This window comes from Panulirus ornatus, chromosome 50, assembly GCF_036320965.1.
Source record: "Panulirus ornatus isolate Po-2019 chromosome 50, ASM3632096v1, whole genome shotgun sequence".
NCBI lineage: Eukaryota > Metazoa > Arthropoda > Malacostraca > Decapoda > Palinuridae > Panulirus > Panulirus ornatus.
Genome location: NC_092273.1, coordinates 28,262,806 through 28,285,364, shown reverse-complemented (window position 1 = coordinate 28,285,364; position 22,559 = coordinate 28,262,806). Strand labels below are relative to the sequence as shown.

The 22,559-nt window shown below is 43.6% G+C and overlaps 1 protein-coding gene and 1 pseudogene across 1 annotated transcript in view; one reads left to right on the top strand and one right to left on the bottom strand.

Annotated features, from left to right (window-relative positions):
* LOC139764696 (alpha-2-macroglobulin-like protein 1) overlaps positions 1-7,750 on the bottom strand; it is a 42,681-nt gene extending 34,931 nt beyond the window's left edge. Inside the window, exons 1-3 of the mRNA XM_071691582.1 lie at positions 7,621-7,750; positions 5,287-5,471; positions 1,920-2,158 (exon numbers count right to left, since the gene is read on the bottom strand). Coding sequence (XP_071547683.1) covers positions 1,920-2,158; positions 5,287-5,471; positions 7,621-7,682 — 486 coding nt within the window. The 5' untranslated portion in view covers positions 7,683-7,750. The remainder of the gene's footprint in view (positions 1-1,919; positions 2,159-5,286; positions 5,472-7,620) is intronic.
* A 2,729-nt stretch (positions 7,751-10,479) lies between these two features.
* On the top strand, positions 10,480-20,913 carry LOC139764695 (uncharacterized; annotated as a pseudogene).
* Positions 20,914-22,559: the final 1,646 nt, after the last annotated feature.

Sequence of the window (22,559 nt, the reverse complement as noted above, 5' to 3'; positions counted from 1 at the left end):
TCACACGCAAATACGTCATTCACCGGTTAAGTATTTGATGGTCACCCTCTCGCCCGATGAATCTTTGGGTGGATGAAGTTTTCGAGAACATTAATTCAAACCATGACCAAACCTAGTCCTGCATAATCATCACATAACTAATCATTCTCGACGGGGATTAAAGACTGGGTAGTGACTCCGCTGCTCCGGCTCAAGACGAAAAGATTAGAGTTAAAAGTACAGAGTTGGACGGTCGACCTCACCCTCCATCAAGCAGCAGTCATGGCCACTAGAGATCATACAAGTCTATTGGTCGATAGAGTCTTGTCTAACAGAGTATTACTCATAACTCGGAAAATATCACTTTAGACTTTTGTAGCTGTACTTAAATACTTGGACAGTCAGACGTATGTGGTCATATCTATAGAGAGCAAAAAGCAATTCTGCTTGTATTGATACTCTTCCAAATGACCCCCACAAATATGTCTATCTTAAAAGACATGGACACAAAACCGCTTTACGGTATCCGGGCACATACGAAAGAAAACTCCTGGAACATTCCTCTTCCCCTTTTTCATGGAACCCCTTCAGCTTGCGAGGCTACACTACACGCAGGAGCAGGGAAGGGATGGATTCCTTCGCAGTGAAAGGGTGCAATGGCGAGACACTATACTTCTTTCCATCCAATGATTATTATGGAGCCTCGTCGAAGGTTACACGACTACAGTAAATCAAGATGATTTAAGTTTTCTTTTTTTGCCACTTTGCTAATCAAAGTCCCGGATGAAACTAAGAGAAGATCCGTTCATACAACAGACATTGAAGGTAAAAAAGGTTTTACATGGAGGAAATTATAAAATGTCTATAGCAATATGACCCGTCTCCATACGGCCATAATAGGAAGCAGATGGTTTAGTACTCCTTTGCTGGGAGACACTCAAGGTTTTCAAAATCAGTGGTAGAAATGATAAACAAAAGGAAGCAATATTACGGTAGATTTAGTCCACAAAATAAAGTAGACAAGGCAGAAAACGTTATATTCCAGTTTGGTCAACAGAACCTGAGGAAGAGTCACGTTAAACACGAGAGCAGTACTTCCTTTTGGGTCAACTTGGTCACCCCTAAAGATATGGGCCACCTGCTACAGAAGAGAAAGGCACCCGTGTGTATATCATCCTAGCTGTTGGGAAGCATGGTTGTGTATTGTTCATACCATACAGGATATCATCATGCCCAACATGTTCATGCGAGAGCAATGATGAACTTTAGAATTATGGAATCTAATAGTGGGTTAAAATATACGTAGATACAGACAACAAATACATTTTTGGTCTACTGATATTAACACTTGTAGCTTCCCTGTCCTGCGATGCTTCTCAACTCTGAACTTTGGAAGGAATTATGTTCAGACCAAGAAAACGAACGAGTAAGGAGATTAGAGTAGAATCACCATACGAGTTAGCAAGTGTCGGAAGAAAAAAAAAAAAAAAAGGTTCATGTATGGAGAGATGAACGGAGGAGATAGGACAGAACGCAGAGCAACACCACTTCATCTGAACAACTACAGTAATGGAATGTCTGTATAGGAAGACATACATTAGCAAACTGATAAGAGAAAAATGAAGGAAACCGAGAAGGGGAAACCTAAACATCCTCTCAAATGCTCTCGAGAGGTCAAAGTCGACAAGAGTCGTCAAAATCCCCGATAGACAGACAGGAGGACCCAAGCTACATAACCACCTGCACATCCTGTACTGGAAAAGCCAAATTGTTGATCAGAAGGTTGGGAACGAGATTCCAAGTGCTTAAAGTGTCCGTTTAAGGCGAACTTTAAAAGAACGAAGACTGACGGGGGGTATAGCTGTACAAGAAGCTTCCTTACTTAAGAATGGGCTACACCAAAGCAAGCTTTCATACAGTACCAAATCTTACCCCCTTACCTCCTCAGTCAACACTTTCATAAAGGGTCCAGAGATCGTGAGGAGCCTGAAGTGGACGGTCTGGCCGGGCAAGTACACGAACTTGTCCGTCTGTATGAAGGTTTTGGGCACGACGGTCTTCAAGCTGATGCTGGCGGTATAGTTGAGCAAGACGCCTCCCACCTGGCCCACAACTCTCACCAGGCCGCTCGAATTCTTCGTTTCGGGCACAGGCAACTCCTCACACCACTCAGTTTGCCCTGAAGTTCAGAAGGAAGTGTATGGCAGGTGTGTGTGTCACCATCACTTATCTCTACGAGCCATCACAGCAACAAAATTAGAGGCCAGTAAAATTTCTTGTGAAATTAATCAAGCAAATTAATACTTTTAAGTTTAACCACAAAATTTGCTGCTTTGTCAACATTTTCACCTTCGAGGCAGACGTGGTGAAAGGACTTTCAAAGACACATTCAAATCAATAGATATTGGCTTCAAAAATATAAGAAATTAAGAAAAAAAGACGACTATCAGTTATGAACTTTACATAACACCGTCGTGTTGCCAACAAAGCTAAAAGGAAAGTAGTTTTCATGGCTAAAAATACACTATAAAATCCAAAGTGTACAGTATTGTTGTTCATAATGACCTGTTCAGATCCGAACTGGAGTATGTGGTTCATTTTTCATCACCAAACCTTAAAGATGAGGAAAACCGATTCAAACATTGGATTGGATTCTAGAATTTAGGTTTATGAGCCAAGCACTGGAGCTTCTAAGGCCATTCAGCGATCTTAATTCAAATCAAAATATTCTGTCTTAGAAATTCTAGTAAAAAGAAAAAAATCAATACATAATTGAATAGAAATATTCAAGATTTATACTTTGCCTTAAAAACTTGCATTGAAGATCTATAATTAGCATTACAAATTTCACTAACCTTCCAATATAACATTCGTGGCCGAGTAAGTCATTCCTAGACATGCCATGTAGTAACTATCCTCCGTTCTCGATTAAAAAGAAACATTCTGTGCGTTTCATTGTCAGATGTCACAATAGGGAACCTGTCTCTTTCTTCACCACTCTACTTCAAGTAAGCTATGCGGGAGACGAGCTTGCCCAATTCGAAGTCTCGTTATGATGGCTCTCTTGGATTTGGTTAATTTAAGGCTTCCCAGTTTGTGACCACTGCGTCTTACGCCTTTTCTCTTTTAATATACATCATAGTCTTATTAATCATTTTTATGGATTGTTTCCCGAAAATCACCAGATGGAATGTTAGAATTAGAAGGGTGTAGCTATTCCATTGTTCTTTAGCAGGTTTATCTGCATTTTAGTTTGCTTCCATGTCCTCACATGCGACAGTACAAGAAAAATCGACCTTGGTACGTCTCCTAGAGTGCAGGAAGAGGACCAGTCAAGCCTTCTTCTCTTGCATCAAAGGACGAGTCGGGTATCAGCTGCTGTAACCAGCACAAAATACTTAATGGAATCGGTATAGATGAAATTTTGTCCCTTAGATCCGGAGTAATAGACATTTTCCACACCCATTAGTACTGCAGTAACTTCAGCTGTAAAGATAAAGTAGACAGCAACTTAACTACACCATCGATCATAGTAGAAGAACTTATATGGAGCGTTCGCATTGAGGCTAGATGATCCGAGAATCTTTAATATCTTCCTCCTTGACATGGACATATTCCAACTGGGGGTCTATACTAAGGGGGATATACTTTGATAGATCCCTTTTCTAATCGTGCTTCTAGAGGTTTTGGCGACATTTGTTCAACGAGTAGTGTGTGTTCAGTTTTTCATGCATTTATCACTTGGATCACTCTTTAAGGTTAGAGTCTTTACTGTATGTTGCAAACCAAGCTCTTCCCTCCGGCTGGGAAGGGGCGGCATACCTAAATCTTCAAAAAAAAAAAAAAAAGATGCTGGTTTCCGATGCCGAGCCACAAACTTGGGCATGCATAATCTAAGTTTGCCGAGATTGTATATATTACTATGCCTCATGCAAACCTCAAAGCCCCAATTAAGATGCGACATTACTTTCAAGATATCAAGACTGATTAACTAATGCTCATTAATACGAGAACTATTGGTCACTTTCTTGTCCAAAGCTATACCAAGAAACTTCATTCTCACGTGGAAAATGGAGTCTTTCAGAAGCAAGGTTGGGATCCCCTCTTCTGGTGGATCTAATGGTCTTAGTTTTCAGAAGGGGAAAATTTGAATCCCCCTAGAGTCAACCCACTCAGTAACTGCATCTATTCTTGCTTGATTCTTCCTCTCAGCCTCTACCGCAACGGACGCGCTACAATAAATTGCATGGTCATCCACAGAGAAAGAGCCTTGGACCTCAGGGGGAATATGGTCAAGAATATAGCTACTGCAAATAGAGTAGCACACAGCACACCACCATGTGGGATTCCTTCCTTGAGAACGCAGAACAAACTCGAGACCCGGGTATCGACCTGATAAACCTTTAAACATTCATACATCTGACCTCCAGTGTCCTAGGATCCCAATTGCTTCAGATACCACCTCTCCATGTGGTGTCGTACGCCTTCTCCAAGTCAAAGACAATTCCTATGTTCTGGTTTGTTTAGCAAAGGCATTCCGAATATTCCACGAGAGCATAAACAGTGGATCTAGATAAGCGAGCGGCCACAGTATGCTTGGCAGTTCATTGGCCTACTTGGGTCATTGTATTTTTTGAGGGGTTTAATCAGATCGTGGCTTATGGGCCTCCATGGAAATCTTAAAAAGACTATCATCAACTATCAAGCAACTAGTTTTTTCTCTCCTTTTTAAGCTACACATATATCCAAAGACAGGTATATAAATTGAACATCTGGGAAGGATGAACATCTGGGTGAACTGCGGACAGACCACAGTGTTCAGGATTAGTCAAACCTGTTCACTTTCGACCCCTGACAGCCCGTTCATGTGCAAAGGTCAAAGACAACAAGATTTGTGTATCGAAGGTGTTTTGGGCTTTCCGCTAAACATCATTGCACCATCTGGGTGCCAGTGAAGAAGTCTCATATCAAAAACTATTTCATTACTTCAAACCATCCCCGAGGTCAAATGAAACCATCCTCGAGGTCAAATGAATATTCCTCCCCTATCACAACGTCAACACTCGACTGCCTGCCGACCACAAGGACCAAAAACCACCTGGTTGGTTGGTCGTTTGGGCTTTCGACCTATCAACTGCCAGGGATCACAAGGGCAGTCAACGTAATGTACATCCACCAACAGAAATATCTTTAACACCTATAAATGGTGAAGTTAGTTCGAAGACCACATACACCATACATGTGGCCCATGCACGACGAGATAAAGTTTACCAACACATCACTAAAACAGTTCATGGTCTCCCGTACCTTCAGGAATATACAGGGAATGGTCGAGTATAACCCCCATGTTCTGTGTTCCCTCAGCTCGTAGCTTAGTGGCGTTGAGATGAACGCTGAGGGCGCCAGCAGGAGCCGTGGGCTCAGTCAGGAACACACACACCTGGGTCGTCTCCCCGGCTGTCCACAGGCGAGGAGTCGTGATGATATGGCCTCTGAGGAAAAATAGGCAGCGGCTCAACATTTATCGTGAATCATCAATAATGCATATTAGAATCTTGATAATTGTTACAGGAAGCATTAATGGTAATAGTTGTAAAGTGTTACACGGAGAAAGCAACAAGTCTCGTCTTGCACCAACAGAATGACGCAAACACCACTACATTTTCTTTAATGCTAATTGTACATCATTAAACATTTTCACTTTTAATGCATCTTTCCTGCACTGTTGACACCACTGGTGTTTGCCCTTACGAGTCAGGTCAAAGGTTATCTTCGAAATACCTTTAATATCACAATCCATTCATCAAACCCTTACTCTACTACACCACATAACCACTACACCCTATCATAACCCCTACACCCTGTTATACCCAATACACCTTACCATAGCCCTTACACTCTACCATAACCACTACATCCCATTATAACCCTTACACCCCATCATAACCCTTACACCTTACCATAGCCCCTACACCCTACCATAACCACTACGGCCCATTATAACCCTTACACCCCATCATAACCCCTATACCCTACCATAACCCCTACACCTTTATCAAAGGCCATCGTTACCACGTTCACAAAGGTTTTCCTGTGGGAAATTTTAATTGAAGGAACAAATTAAGAGCCATTTTATGCAACAAGCTGAATACCAGTACGTTGATTACATGGTCTGAAGACACCAACTCGGTCACTTCTGGCATTACACTGGTTTCGTGTAGCGCTGATGGTATACTGTTCATTTCTGTTGTAGTTAATGATGTAAAAGTCACAAATGTTAAGTTCGACGATCAATTGTCATTATGCATACACAAGATCCTTAGTTTGTTCAATTATGATAAATTTCATTATAAAACTTTCCTTTCCTTCTCACACAAGAGAAGGTAGCTGCAGGTCTTCCGTATTAACAGGCACATAATTTAGAACCTCTACCTCCCTCCTGCCCTATGTGACGCTGCTTTGTATTACACAAGAAAACGGGTGGAACGCAAGATGAAGTGACCCAAAATTCAGTGGAACAGAAAACAGATAACCCATTTAAAGATATTCCTCAAATTGTGGGATCCTCCGCCCCTTAATGAGAGATGGTTCCGTCAAACTAGCGATCTGCCACTGTCGGTCGTTTGGTACCTCAAACTTCCCCGTAAGTAGAAAGTAGCGCATTCTCCTTTCACGCATTTTCCAAACTCAGTCACCAATTCTACAGTTTCTCACTCGAATAAGCCATCAGATATTCATAATCGGCAAACAACTCTCTTCCAAAGTCCTCCCATTCGTAAAATTGACCATGCTCGCCCCTTCTCTCCAAAACGCTTGCATTTACTTCCCTGACCACCCTATCCGTAAACAAAAAAAACCACGGGGTATCACACATCTCTGTCGCAGGTCGAGTAAAAATTACCCAATGATTCTTCATATCACACCAAGATTCTCGTAATGTCATTTTACAATACACCAACACAAACGTATAGTCACTCAAAAAAGTTTTGGGTGGTTCGTGTGTGTTTATGGCCCTGTGCAGTCCCCACCTCCCTTTCCGGACGGCGAGTCTGTATAAGTCATGTCCTAAGTGAACAGTTCCGACAGACCTGTCGGCCAGAAAGGAAAGATAAAATATCTAGAATTGATCGGGTCTTCACAGATTACGTAGGCCATAGGCTGAGGATAGAAGAATTACAGGAAGAAGAGAGGAAGTGAACTAGCGGTCAATTATTAGAGTGAAAGAAGTACACATGTCACTGCCAGTAGCCGGTCTCCACATACTGGGGTGAACAGCAGCCAATCACAAGCCTCGGGTACAAACCTCAGGCGTCCGCAGGTCAGGGACAGACAACTCACTGACAGCCGCAAAATTAATAACTTGTACAAACAGACAACAGCGTCTATATGTATTGGAATTACAGCTTCCTTTATCCCCTACAAATTCAACCTTTTAATGGGTAATTTCCTTTACCTCCCACAATAACAAAGTCGCAACAGTAAATTCCATTTCTGCCGAACCAACTTTTATCCAAAGCCCTCATCATTCCACCACGTAGTAGATTGTGCACACAAAATACTCCATTATCTCCCCCCCTCCTCCCCACACACAGGCTAAATACGACTCTATTGCATCGCAAGTTCATGACGCAAGGTACTCACGCATGGCAGGGGCCAAAGACCATACAGAACCCCCACAGCACAGCCAATAAGACCACCGCCATGACCACAGCGAAGCGGATCACTAGGAGTGTCGTCGACCCAGCCAGCGACGTGCAAGACTGCTCGGCTGTTTGTGGGAATGGAATCTCAAGTCTCGACGAGTTGATATCCCTAGCTGCAAATTCATCTGGTGGACTCCACTGCTCGCCAGATGGCGTTATTTGAAATAATTTTTTTCCTGACGTCATTTGATATATTTCACTAATTTTCTAAAGCTCCATATCTTCATATTACTTTAATTTAAGTATTCTACCAGTTGGTATTTGGTCGCATAAGACGAAGGTGACATTTCAGAAGAACGATTTGGATGTGAATAACTCACAGGATGGCCACATAGACGGCGCTGGCCTCGCTACCGTACGTCTACTATTGAACACTCACCACACTATCCAAAAAAAAACAAAAAAGAATTTTGCCCATAAATTACGTCCAGCGATCAAATCTTAGTGGAAGCTTATATTTACACTCATCATCAGCAGACTTTTAATGAGTGATATATTATGGAAATTCTCTTTAATCATCAACAGTGTGTGTGTGTGTGTGTGTGTGTGTGTGTGTGTGTGTGTGTGGAAGCTCACTGGGAAATAATCATTCTAAGTTTATCATCCACTGCGATGCTTAGCAAATTTTTATCTCAATGGATATCTCATTAACGTAACTATTGAGATAACTTTTATAATCAATACCTCCATATTTCGACGGAAAAATACAAATATAGAAAACGTATGTATGTTTTGAATTACATTTAATTACATTATCTCTTACATGAACGGTTACTGACGTGTGTGGTTTGAATTACATGTGATTACATTACCTTGTACATGAAATTACTTAAGACATTATGTCGTGAAGGTATTCAACACAGGTAAACTATAAACAGTTCCCTGCCTGATATATTGAATGCAAACAATGTTTACTGAACTTTTACGTCAATATGTTTACACATTCGTCTTTCGAGTTACGCCGTAGAACGCGTAAGGCGTCGCAAGGCGTGCGTATCACGCATTCTGACGATCTGCTTTGGTAGTGGCTTAAAAGGCCTCCTAACTAGCCTCTGGCAATTGCCTCGTTGCTGGTCTACCGCCCTCGTTCCGTCCAGTTCACCTCAAGAGCTTTATTCACACGTACACTCGCTCTTGCATCGCCCTACGCCACAGTTTTGTTCGTGGGTTAACACGAAAGTTCGTATTAGCTTGATATGGTGGTTTACCTCGTCCCTGGGCAAATGAGGAGCGGCGGGTTGGTGGTGTTGGTGGTGGGGTAAGAGGGAGGGGCGTGGGTGGGTGGGTGGGCGGGGTGGATGTGTGTGTGTGTGTGTGGGGGGGAGGGGGGTTCTAGTGACCTAGGCCAGCCAACTCGACCGATTTCGCCCACGAAGCTCAGAGGTGGTTGGTGTCAGTAATAGCAAGTGTGGACGAATGTTTTTGAATCTCGGTACGTAATACTTTGCTTGCTCTCTCTCTCTCTCTCTCTCTCTCTCTCTCTCTCTCTTCACCTTCCGTTACCATGATGATTCAAAGACGTAAGAGCTGTCTGTCGGTGTGTTTCCCGACATAACACAAAGCTCAGCTCGCCAGCGCCACGAGCAACTAAATGACAAAGTCAGCAGGTTCATTTTTGGGTGCAAGTTACGGAGAAGCAGAGTAGCAGGACCTGGTGACGTAAATATGAAGACATGCAGGAGGCCTAGCCCCCCGTGGGATCCCCCCAGAGATATGCAGGAGCCCCAGCCTCCCGTGGGATGTCCCTACATAGACATGCAGGATCCCCAGCCCCTGTGGGATGCCCCCAGAGACATGCAGGAGCCCTAGCCCCCCATGGGATGTCCCCATACAGACATGCAGGAGGCCCAGCCCCCGTGAGATGTTCCCCAGAGACATGCAGGAGCCCCATCCTCCCGTGGGATGTCCCCCAGAGACATTCAGAAGGCCCAGCACCCCATGGGATGCCCCCCAGAGACATGCAGGAGCCCCAGCCCCCCGTAGGATCAGAGGAAACACTGGGCTCGACCCCCTTTGTCTACCATGACGGTGTAGCACCTTCTTGCCCACTGCCATGGTTCATTTAGCGCTTCTTACATGGTCGCAACTCTCGTGTTTACACCCGCAGTTCACACCTCAGTTGACATAAATGACCTTGGAGCCTTCCGGGGCCTCGAGCGGCACACTGACCCCTGGTCGACGGTCACTTCGATAGTGGACATCCAGTCACACATCTCCCACTGAGAAAGTATATCTTGAACCTCCTTCCAACCTTGGCAACGCCTCTCACCCCCTCCTGCAGCACAACCATGAGGCCACAGCAACGCCTCCCTCCCCCTTCCTACACCACCACAATCGGGGAACCTCACCAACGCCTCCTCCCTCCTGCAACAGAATCACAGGACCGGTCATCGCCTCCTCCCTCCTGTAGCAACACTGCGGTACCCCTGCCCCACCTGTGTGCTCGTGTCTTCATAACACGAATGAGATCGAACACCTGTGCCCAGCAAGCGACCCAGAGCGTCCTCCTGACTTGTGAGACGACGTCGAATGCTGTCTCCATACTGGAAATCGAGTCCTGACCACCTCCTTCATACTGTGTGGCCTGGCTCGCCTATGGACACCGTTTACCTTGAGAGATACTAGGGAAGGGGTCGGGGGATGGAGGAAAAACAAGGCAACTGGTCTAGAATGGTTACAAAGCCATAGACATTACATGAACGAACACTTCTGATGACGAAGACAGGTGTTGGGTGGAGCAGGTGTATCTCTCACACCTGTGGTATGCGCGCGCGCGCGCGTGTGTGTGTGTGTGTGTGTGTGTGTGTGTGGGAGGGGACACGGTTTACATTTGGGAGTGTAGTATTCGGTGACAGTGTTCAGCATCGCTCCCACACCCGCCTTTTCCTGCCGCTCAAAACACACACACAGTCTACCCACCTTCTCCAACACAGGGTTGAAACAAAGCACATCAAATCACCTCTATGATTGAGAGTCAAGGCAGTGCCAGTTAATCACTCACAAAAAATAAACAAACCGACCCTGAATCCGCCTAGCGCCACGTCTGTGCAAGGGTTCGAGGCAAGACCTCGACTACTAAGGGACACACCAATCCACCTACAGAGAGGAACCCGCCAAAGAAGTGAGTTAGTGAGATCCGTTTTTTTCATCTCTCTCACTTCTGTTTTCGAGCGAAGCAGCACCGTCCTTCCAAGAGTGCCTTTCAGGAGGTTAGATCAGGTTAGGTTAGGTTAGGTTTTAGGTTAGGTTAGGTTTTAGGTTAGGTTAGGTTTTAGGTTTTAGGTTAGGTTAGGTTTTAGGTTAGGTCAGGTTTCAGGTTAGGTTAGGTTAGTGTTAGGTTAGGTTAGGTTAGGTTTAGGTTAGGTTAGGTTTTAGGTTAGGTCAGGTTTCAGGTTAGGTTAGGTTAGGTTTTAGGTTAGGTTAGGTTAGGTTTTAGGTTAGGTTAGGTTAGGTTTTAGGTTAGGTTAGGTTTTAGGTTAGGTTGTTTTCGAGCGAAGCAGCATCATAATTCCACGAGTGTCTTTCATTACATCGTCTATAATCTCCCCTCTCGATCCTACACAACAATGATCTAAGATTCCACTTGCTCCTGAAGCTTGTCTGAAGGTACCAAGATGGACATTCAGAACCCATGGCCATTACGTGTTGCAGATCGAGCGCCTCACGGGATCCAGTGCCTCAGTGGTGAGCGCCAGGGATGGGCGAGTCGATGGCCAGAGGTCAGGTCACCTTCGACGAGAGCCACGTCAACATCAAGTTGCCCAACAGGTAAGGTCACTAAAGGTCACCATCTGACGATGACTCACACGTTTTTTACCGTCCTGTTCGTTCACACTGCTGGGAAAAGGCGCACTCTATATATATATATATATATATATATATATATATATATATATATATATATATATATATATATATATATATATATATTTACTCTAAGCTTTCTTCTTTCACATACTTTACCAAACTCAGTCACCAGCTTCTGCAGTTTCTCACCCGAATCAGCCACCAGCGCTGTATCATCAGCAAACAACAAGTGACTCACTTCCCAAATCCTCTTATCCTTAAGAAACTGTATACTTGCCCGTCTCTCCAAAACTCTTGCATTTACCTCCCTAAGAACCCCATCCATAAACAAATTAAACAACCATGGAGACATCACGCACCCCTGCCGCAAACCTACATTCACTGGGAACCAGTCACTTTACAAAGGCAATGGGGATAAAGGTGAGTGCTAAAATGACAGAGGTATATGTTTGTTGAGTATTCATGGGATATTTTATGGGAGGATATTGATCGAGAGGGGTCAAGGCATGTATAGAGCAGTGTAGTTTCAGAAGTGGTAAAGGATGTGTGGATCAGGTGTTTTCTTTGAAAAATGTATGTGAGAAATACTTAGAAAAGCAAATGGATTTGTATGTAGCATTTATGGACCTGGAGAAGGCATATGATGGAGTTGATAGAGATGCTCTGTGGAAGGTATTAAGAGTACATGGTGTGGGAGGCAAGTTGCTAAAAGCATTGAAAAGTTTTTATCGAGGATGTAAGGCATGTGTATGAGTAGGAAGAGAGGATATATATATATATATATATATATATATATATATATATATATATATATATATATATTTTTTTTTTTTTTTTTTTATACTTTGTCGCTGTCTCCCGCGTTTGCGAGGTAGCGCAAGGAAACAGACGAAAGAAATGGCCCAACCCCCCCCCCCCATACACATGTACATACACACGTCCACACACGCAAATATACATACCTACACAGCTTTCCATGGTTTACCCCAGACGCTTCACATGCCTTGATTCAATCCACTGACAGCACGTCAACCCCTGTATACCACATCGCTCCAATTCACTCTATTCCTTGCCCTCCTTTCACCCTCCTGCATGTTCTGGCCCCGATCACACAAAATCTTTTTCACTCCATCTTTCCACCTCCAATTTGGTCTCCCTCTTCTCCTCGTTCCCTCCACCTCCGACACATATATCCTCTTGGTCAATCTTTCCTCACTCATTCTCTCCATGTGCCCAAACCATTTCAAAACACCCTCTTCTGCTCTCTCAACCACGCTCTTTTTATTTCCACACATCTCTCTTACCCCTACGTTACTTACTCGATCAAACCACCTCACACCACACATTGTCCTCAAACATCTCATTTCCAGCACATCCATCCTCCTGCGCACATCTCTATCCATAGCCCACGCCTCGCAACCATACAACATTGTTGGAACCACTATTCCTTCAAACATACCCATTTTTTGCTTTCCGAGATAATGTTCTCGACTTCCACACATTTTTCAAGGCTCCCAAAATTTTCGCCCCCTCCCCCACCCTATGATCCACTTCCGCTTCCATGGTTCCATCCGCTGACAGATCCACTCCCAGATATCTAAAACACTTCACTTCCTCCAGTTTTTCTCCATTCAAACTCACCTCCCAATTGACTTGACCCTCAACCCTACTGTACCTAATAACCTTGCTCTTATTCACATTTACTCTTAACTTTCTTCTTCCACACACTTTACCAAACTCAGTCACCAGCTTCTGCAGTTTCTCACATGAATCAGCCACCAGCGCTGTATCATCAGCGAACAACAACTGACTCACTTCCCAAGCTCTCTCATCCCCAACAGACTTCATACTTGCCCCTCTTTCCAGGACTCTTGCATTTACCTCCCTAACAACCCCATCCATAAACAAATTAAACAACCATGGAGACATCACACACCCCTGCCGCAAACCTACATTCACTGAGAACCAATCACTTTCCTCTCTTCCTACACGTACACATGCCTTACATCCTCGATAAAAACTTTTCACTGCTTCTAACAACTTGCCTCCCACACCATATATTCTTAATACCTTCCACAGAGCATCTCTATCAACTCTATCATATGCCTTCTCCAGATCCATAAATGCTACATACAAATCCATTTGCTTTTCTAAGTATTTCTCGCATACATTCTTCATATATATATATATATATATATATATATATATATATATATATATATTATCCATTTATTTATATTTTGCTTTGTCGCTGTCTCTCGCGTTTGCGAGGTAGCGCAAGGAAACAGACGAAAGAAATGGCCCAACCCACCCTCATACACACGTATATACATACACGTCCCCACACGCAAATATACATACCCATACATCTCAATGTACACATATATATACACACACAGACATATATAATATACACATGCACACAATTCACACTGTTTGCCTTTATTCATTCCCTGGGGATAGGGGAGAAAGAATACTTCCCACGCATTCCTCACGTGTCGTAGAAGGCGACTAGAGGGGACGGGAGCGGGGGGCCAGAAATCCTCTCCTTGTATTTTAACTTTCTAAAATGGGAAACAGAATATATATATATATATACCCTTCTTCACCCGACCCCATATATTGCCACACTCACAATTCAGTACTTTTCCATATCTCGTCTGGCCTTGTTTAGCATCTGCAGACCCGTGTGTGTGGAATTGGCAAGGTTCCTGAAGTAATCTAGGTCGATGTTTTGGGTCTATAGGGTCATGATGTGAATGAGGCGAGGCGCCGATGAGGTGTAGTAGGAAGCAAACTTGATCTTCAGTTAAATCCAGCAGTTTCCCGTCAGGTTAAATCGTATGGTGTTATCAGGCCACCGATATTATGACCACCTTTCTAGCCTTATGGCAGGGGGATCTATACTACATAAGGTGATCACACACGTCAACCTCATGAAAAGGAAGTAGATGGATCCCTAGCTCTTTAATGTACTACTCTCCACTCATAGTAGCGCTTTTAGGTAAAGACAACCCTCCCCTTACTCATTACACCACCAATGTAACCCCAGATCATCACACTTTCTGTAGTGTTTCACCGTCTCCACTGCGAAGCAATAGTCATACGGGCTTGCATTCTCTGGCCTCCTCACCCTCCCCTACTTTACTTCCCTGTTGCTCACTCCAGTCCTTGCAGTTCTCTGCAAATGAAGATCGTTTGCGTTTTATTTCCTTCGTAAGCTGGGGTTTGGCAGCTGGCCTGCAGAAGTTAATGTAAAGGTTCTTTAGCAGGCGATGTTGAATGGTTCTTTAAGAGACGAATTCCCGAAGTTCTGGGTGGCTGTACACATGGAGAAGATGAGTGAAGACAGACCGACCAACTGGATATGTGTACAAAAGTGGAGGGAGCAAAGGGGAAAGGGAAACAAAGACGACAAGAGGTTTAGATTCACAGCGGTCTGGAAATGCCGGAATGTGGGCGTGCATGAGATGGATCAAATTAAAGTGATGTGGTACACAGGGGGTGATGTGCTTTTAATAAGCTGAACCGGGTCATACGAAGTGGTGAGGGGAAACCATGGAAAGCTCTGAGAAGCTCTACTATGGAGAGGAGGATCTAGTTTCTAGTTCTGCCGTGAGCAAATCAGGTCCTTGTTTGTCTGTTTCTGGTGCTATTGAAGAATGGCAAACTTGTATGGTGTAATATATCCAAACACACACATACACACACATTATAAATAAATATAATATATATATATATATATATATATATATATATATATATATATATATATATATATATATATATGTGACATTCATTTTTTCATTTCATTTCAAGCTAGAAGTTTTCAGTTTTCTAAAATGTTTCTTACATTTTTCATATGTATATATATGTATGTGTGTGTGTGTGTATATGTGCGTGTGTGTGTGTATGTGTGTGTATGTGTATATATATATGTATACTATCCCTGGGGATAGGGGTGAAAGAATACTTCCCACGCATTCCTCGCGTGTCGTAGAAAGCGACTAGAGGGGACGGGAGCGGGGGGCCAGAAATCCTCCCCTCCTTGTATTTTTTAACTTTCTAAAAAATGGGAAACAGAAGAAGGAGTCACGCGGGGAGTGCTCATCCTCCTCGAAGGCTCAGATTGGGGTGCCTAAATGTGTGTGGATGTAACCAAGATGTGAAAAAAGGAGAGATAGGTAGTATGTTTGAGGAAAGGAACCTGGATGTTTTGGCTCTGAGTGAAACGAAGCTCAAGGGTGAAGGGGAAGAGTGGTTTGGGAATGTCTTGGGAGTAAAGTCAGGGGTTAGTGAGAGGACAAGAGCAAGGGAAGGAGTAGCAGTACTCCTGAAACAGGAGTTGTGGGAGTATGTGATAGAATGTAAGAAAGTAAATTCTCGATTAATATGGGTAAAACTGAAAGTTGATGGAGAGAGATGGGTGATTATTGGTGCATATGCACCTGGGCATGAGAAGAAAGATCATGAGAGGCAAGTGTTTTGGGAGCAGCTGAATGAGTGTGTTAGTGGTTTTGATGCACGAGACCGGGTTATAGTGATGGGTGATTTGAATGCAAAGGTGAGTAATGTGGCAGTTGAGGGAATGATTGGTATACATGGGGTGTTCAGTGTTGTAAATGGAAATGGTGAAGAGCTTGTAGATTAATGTGCTGAAAAAGGACTGATGATTGGGAATACCTGGTTTAAAAAGCGAGATATACATAAGTATACTTATGTAAGTAGGAGAGATGGCCAGAGAGCGTTATTGGATTACGTGTTAATTGACAGGCGCGCGAAAGAGAGACTTTTGGATGTTAATGTGCTGAGAGGTGCAACTGGAGGGATGTCTGATCATTATCTTGTGGAGGCTAAGGTGAAGATTTGTATGGGTTTTCAGAAAAGAAGAGTGAATGTTGGGGTGAAGAGAGTGGTGAGAGTAAGTGAGCTTGGGAAGGAGACTTGTGTGAGGAAGTACCAGGAGAGACTGAGTACAGAATAGAAAAAGGTGAGAACAATGGAAGTAAGGGGAGTGGGGGAGGAATGGGATGTATTTAGGGAATCAGTGATGGATTGCGCAAAAGATGCTTGTGGCGTGAGAAGAGTGGGAAGTGGGTTGATTAGAAAGGGTAGTGAGTGGTGGGATGAAGAAGTAAGAGTATTAGTGAAAGAGAAGAGAGAGGCATTTGGACGATTTTTGCAGGGAAAAAATGCAATTGAGTGGGAGACGTATAAAAGAAAGAGACAGGAGGTCAAGAGAAAGGTGCAAGAGGTGAAAAAAAGGGCAAATGAGAGTTGGGGTGAGAGAGTATCATTAAATTTTAGGGAGAATAAAAAGATGTTCTGGAAGGAGGTAAATAAAGTGAGTAAGACAAGGGAGCAAATGGGAACTTCAGTGAAGGGCGCAAATGGGGAGGTGATAACAAGTAGTGGTGATGTGAGAAGGAGATGGAGTGAGTATTTTGAAGGTTTGTTGAATGTGTTTGATGATAGAGTGGCAGATATAGGGTGCTTTGGTCGAGGTGGTGTGCAAAGTGCGAGGGTTAGGAAAAATGATTTGGTAAACAGAGAAGAGGTAGTAAAAGCTTTGCGGAAGATGAAAGCCGGCAAGGCAGCGGGTTTGGATGGTATTGCAGTGGAATGTATAAAGAAAGGGGGTGACTGTATTGTTGACTGGTTGGTAAGGTTATTTAATGTATGTATGACTCATGGTGAGGTGCCTGAGGATTGGCGGAATGCGTGCATAGTGCCATTGTACAAAGGCAAAGGGGATAAGAGTGAGTGCTCAAATTACAGAGGTATAAGTTTGTTGAGTATTCCTGGTAAATTATATGGGAGGGTATTGATTGAGAGGGTGAAGGCATGTACAGAGCATCAGATTGGGGAAGAGCAGTGTGGTTTCAGAAGTGGTAGAGGATGTGTGGATCAGGTGTTTGCTTTGAAGAATGTATGTGAGAAATACTTAGAAAAGCAAATGGATTTGTATGTAGCATTTATGGATCTGGAGAAGGCATATGATAGAGTTGATAGAGATGCTCTGTGGAAGGTATTAAGAATATATGGTGTGGGAGGCAAGCTGTTAGAAGCAGTGAAAAGTTTTTATCGTGTAGGAAGAGAGGAAAGTGATTGGTTCTCAGTGAATGTAGGTTTGCGACAGGGGTGTGTGATGTCTCCATGGTTGTTTAATTTGTTTATGGATGGGGTTGTTAGGGAGGTGAATGCAAGAGTTTTGGAAAGAGGGGCAAGTATGAAGTCTGTTGGGGATGAGAGAGCTTGGGAAGTGAGTCAGTTGCTGTTCGCTGATGATACAGCGCTGGTGGCTGATTCATGTGAGAAACTGCAGAAGCTGGTGACTGAGTTTGGTAAAGTGTGTGAAAGAAGAAAGTTAAGAGTAAATGTGAATAAGAGCAAGGTTATTAGGTACAGTAGTGTTGAGGGTCAAGTCAATTGGGAGGTGAGTTTGAATGGAGAAAAACTGGAGGAAGTGAAGTGTTTTAGATATCTGGAAAGTGGATCTGGGAGCGGATGGAACCATGGAAGCGGAAGTGGATCATAGGGTGGAGGAGGGGGCGAAAATTCTGGGAGCCTTGAAGAATGTGTGGAAGTCGAGAACATTATCTCGGAAAGCAAAAATGGGTATGTTTGAAGGAATAGTGGTTCCAACAATGTTGTATGGTTGCGAGGCGTGGGCTATGGATAGAGTTGTGCGCAGGAGGATGGATGTGCTGGAAATGAGATGTTTGAGGACAATGTGTGGTGTGAGGTGGTTTGATCGAGTAAGTAACGTAAGGGTAAGAGAGATGTGTGGAAATAAAAAGAGCGTGGTTGAGAGAGCAGAAGAGGGTGTTTTGAAATGGTTTGGGCACATGGAGAGAATGAGTGAGGAAAGATTGACCAAGAGGATATATGTGTCGGAGGTGGAGGGAACGAGGAGAAGAGGGAGACCAAATTGGAGGTGGAAAGATGGAGTGAAAAAGATTTTGTGTGATCGGGGCCTGAACATGCAGGAGGGTGAAAGGAGGGCAAGGAATAAAGTGAATTGGAGCGATGTGGTATACCGGGGTTGACGTGCTGTCAGTGGATTGAATCAGGGGCATGTGAAGCGTCTGGGGTAAACCATGGAAAGCTGTGTAGGTATGTATATTTGCGTGTGTGGACGTATGTATATACATGTGTATGGGGGTGGGTTGGGCCATTTCTTTCGTCCGTTTCCTTGCGCTACCTCGCAAACGCGGGAGACAGCGACAAAGCAAAAAAAAAAAAAAAAATATATATATATATATATATATATATATATATATATATATATATATATATATATCTTCTTTCTTCTTTCAAACTATTCGCCATTTCCCGCGTTAGCGAGGTAGCGTTAAGAACAGAGGACTGGGCCTTTTTTGGAATATCCTCACCTGGCCCCCTCTGTTCCTTCTTTTGGAGAAAAAAAAAAAAGCGAGAGGGGAGGATTTCCAGCCCCCCGCTCCCTCCCCTTTTAGTCGCCTTCTACGACACGCAGGGAATACGTGGGAAGTATTCTTAATCCCCTATCCCCAGGGATAATATATATATATATATATATATATATATATATATATATATATATATATATATATATATATATATATATATATATATATATATATATCTTTCTTTCAAACTATTCGCCATTTCCCGCATTAGCGAGGTAGCGTTAAGAACAGAGGACTGGGCCTTTGAGGGAATACCCTCACCTGGCCCAATTCTCTGTTCCTTCTTTTGGAAAAAAAAAAAAAAAAAAAAATCGAGAGGGGAGGATTTCCAGCCCCCCAATCCCTCCCCTTTTAGTCGCCTTCTACGACACGCAGGGAATACGTGGGAAGTATTCTTAATCCCCTATCCCCAGGGATAATATATATATATATATATATATATATATATATATATATATATATATATATATATATATATATATATATATACAGTCTTGGAAGAAAGAATTGGCGTGATAGAGCCCGCGGCAGTATTTTTCGCCCGTCTGTACCATACCCAACAAAACATGACTCTGAACTGGCGGGAAATACTGAGGCAGTTCATATATCGTTATTGTTAGTATCATTATCATTAATTCTATGATCATTATTACGACGTTATTATCAATATGAAGAATAACCTGGGTTGTCTTCACTATTTAAGTCACCAGGGAATTCACGACCTTTCATATTTCCTTCGTTGTTTCCAATCCTGGAAGTGTCATCCTCGTTACTCGACCACTTCTTCCCCATATTCTCAAGCCCACAAGGGCCATCTTGCACCGTACTAACACTATGAACCGCCCTCAGGTGTCGCCGCTGCCACGCCTACAATGAGGACCCGGACGCCCCTACCCTGCGGGAGAGCTTTGTCATCCTCCTGAAGCAGATGACCCACTCTCCAGGGGACGCCTGCTTCCTGCTGTGCCTGGCCCTTACCCTACCTGGCCCTGACGGCGGTGTCGCTGCTCCTCCTGCTCCTGGCTGGCTACCACACGGTAGCCGGGGCGCTCTTCCACTGTAGCCTTCTGCTCTCCCTGGTGTGGTTCTGCGTCGTCAAGTTCTTTGGCCATCGCTACTCCAAGACGTATTCCAGCGAGCAGGACCTTCTCCAACTCGACACTGCTGGGATCATATGAGGGAGAAAACTCGAGACGGTGTTTACCAGGGATAATTAAGTGATTAGAATGTCCTAGAAATGTGGAATTACCTTGCAAATAACGGTACTTATTGCGTAAAACTGATACAAAATTATTGAGTATTAGTCTTCATCCGTAGGTTTGATTACCTGTATGATCCTGCAACCAGTATAGCTATTGTTTGTTTTAAAATTAAGTTCTCTTTGCCCTGTGTATCATACAAAACAATATGTACGAGTGCTATATATCACATAGAGCACCAGATGATTCCCATGTATCACTCAGAACAATGCCTGGTTCCTGAGTATTATACAGATCACTGAATGGGTCAATTTGACTCATTTGTCTTTATTGCTCTACATACTGATGACTACTGCTGCTCAAAAAGAGATATCTGCTCTCTGTTTATGCATGTCTTATACATGTGTAAATGTATGGACAGACAAATGTATATACACGAACAGAAGGATTCACACCATCGGAGTCGAATGAGATTATAGTCCATGTGACCCCCAACCAGATGAGGTTTGGACGTACTAACACTATAAGTCTTGTGTGTGCTTTACCCTCCGTGTGCCCGAAGCAGCCAGGCGCCCTACCGAGGGTTCGAATCCCTCTGTGGGTGCACATATGTAATAAATAATAATATCAGTAATACATGAACCAATACATATTGTGTAGTATAAACTCACCTATATTACTCTGTAATACCCGGGGTTCCCCTTAATAGAATTAGTCATTTCATTTAAGTTCTGAAGAAAAAGAGAAAAATATATTTCATATCTGTCAACCAAATTTTACTTTCCGACCCTGAGCACAACGGGCCCGACCTGGCCTCCATAACACCACCATGGTTCGACCCTTGGAATCACCTGTGACCTGGACTTCAAAAGTCAAAGGTCAGAAAGTCATATTCATGGGTAGCCCCATGGCGCTACCTGAGGGAGGTGGGTAAGGTTTGCTACCTAACCTAACCTAATCTGAAGCCATGCACTACTACGCATGTACGTAACGCACAATTCATCAGTACTGAGCTGAACTCAATAGGGACCACAAGCCCGGCCGGAACGCACTGCGTCTCCTGGCCCTCCACACACGTACGCACATACAGAGAGATGCAGTGGTACTGACGTACGCTACCTCGAGGTGGTCTGTTGCTGCTGTGTGTGTGTATTTACTACCGTACGCTGCCTCGAGGTGGTCTGTTGCTGCTGTGTGTGTGTATTTACTACCGTACGCTGCCTCGAGGTGGTCTGTTGCTGCTGTGTGTGTGTATTTACTACCGTACGCTACCTCGAGGTGGTCTGTTGCTCCTGTGTGTGTGTATTTACTACCGTACGCTGCCTCGAGGTGGTCTGTTGCTCCTGTGTGTGTGTATTTACTAACGTACGCTGCCTCGAGGTGGTCTGTTGCTCCTGTGTGTGTGTGAGTGTGTGTGTGTGTGTGTGTATTTACTAACGTACGCTGCCTCGAGGTGGTCTGTTGCTGGTGTGTGTGTGTGTGTGTGTGTGTGTGTGTGTGTGTATTATTCCTTTCTTTTCAAGCTGTGAAATAAACAACGAGGCAATAAAAAAAATGGGCGTATGATTGAACAATCTAATATCATCTCATGACAAAATAATGTGTATGATTTCCTTAATTCTGACAAGATGGAGGGGGAGAGGGCCTTAGATTCTCAACAGATTTATCCAACGTAGGAAGGAAGGTTCTCTGTCTCAGTGTGTCACAGACGGCTCGTTGAATAGCAGGTAAAAATGGGCTTGAGACCAATCATCAACTGCCATTATGGCCATTAACCTCAAGTTACGTTCACCGACCACGAAAATCTCTGCAACGCCTTCTGTGACCACATACATTCTCACTAGGGATGTGGCCCACGACGACACAGTGGGATCACAGGGTTCGACATGCCAGCAATACTGGCCCACATCTGTAGCAGCATGGGAAGTGTGTGTGTGTGTGTGTGTGTGTGTGTGTGAGGTACTGGATATCTCTTCATTTCTGGGTACAGACAGCTCCATTTATCTGCTGATTCGTGGGTACACTTACGTTATCTGGCGATTCACGATTACATCTGTATCATCTCTTGATTCACAAGAACAGAGACATATGTGTTGATTCGTGAGTACAGTCATCTGCTGGTTCATGAACAATATAGCCATATCATCTGCTGGTTCATGAACAATATAGCCATATCATCTGCTGGTTCATGAACAATATAGCCATATCATCTGCTGGTTCATGAACAATATAGCCATATCATCTGCTGGTTCATGAACAATATAGCCATATCATCTGCTGGTTCATGAACAATATAGCCATATCATCTGCTGGTTCATGAACAATATAGCCATATCATCTGCTGGCTCATGAACAATATAGCCATATCATCTGCTGGTTCATGAACAATATAGCCATATCATCTGCTGGTTCATGAACAA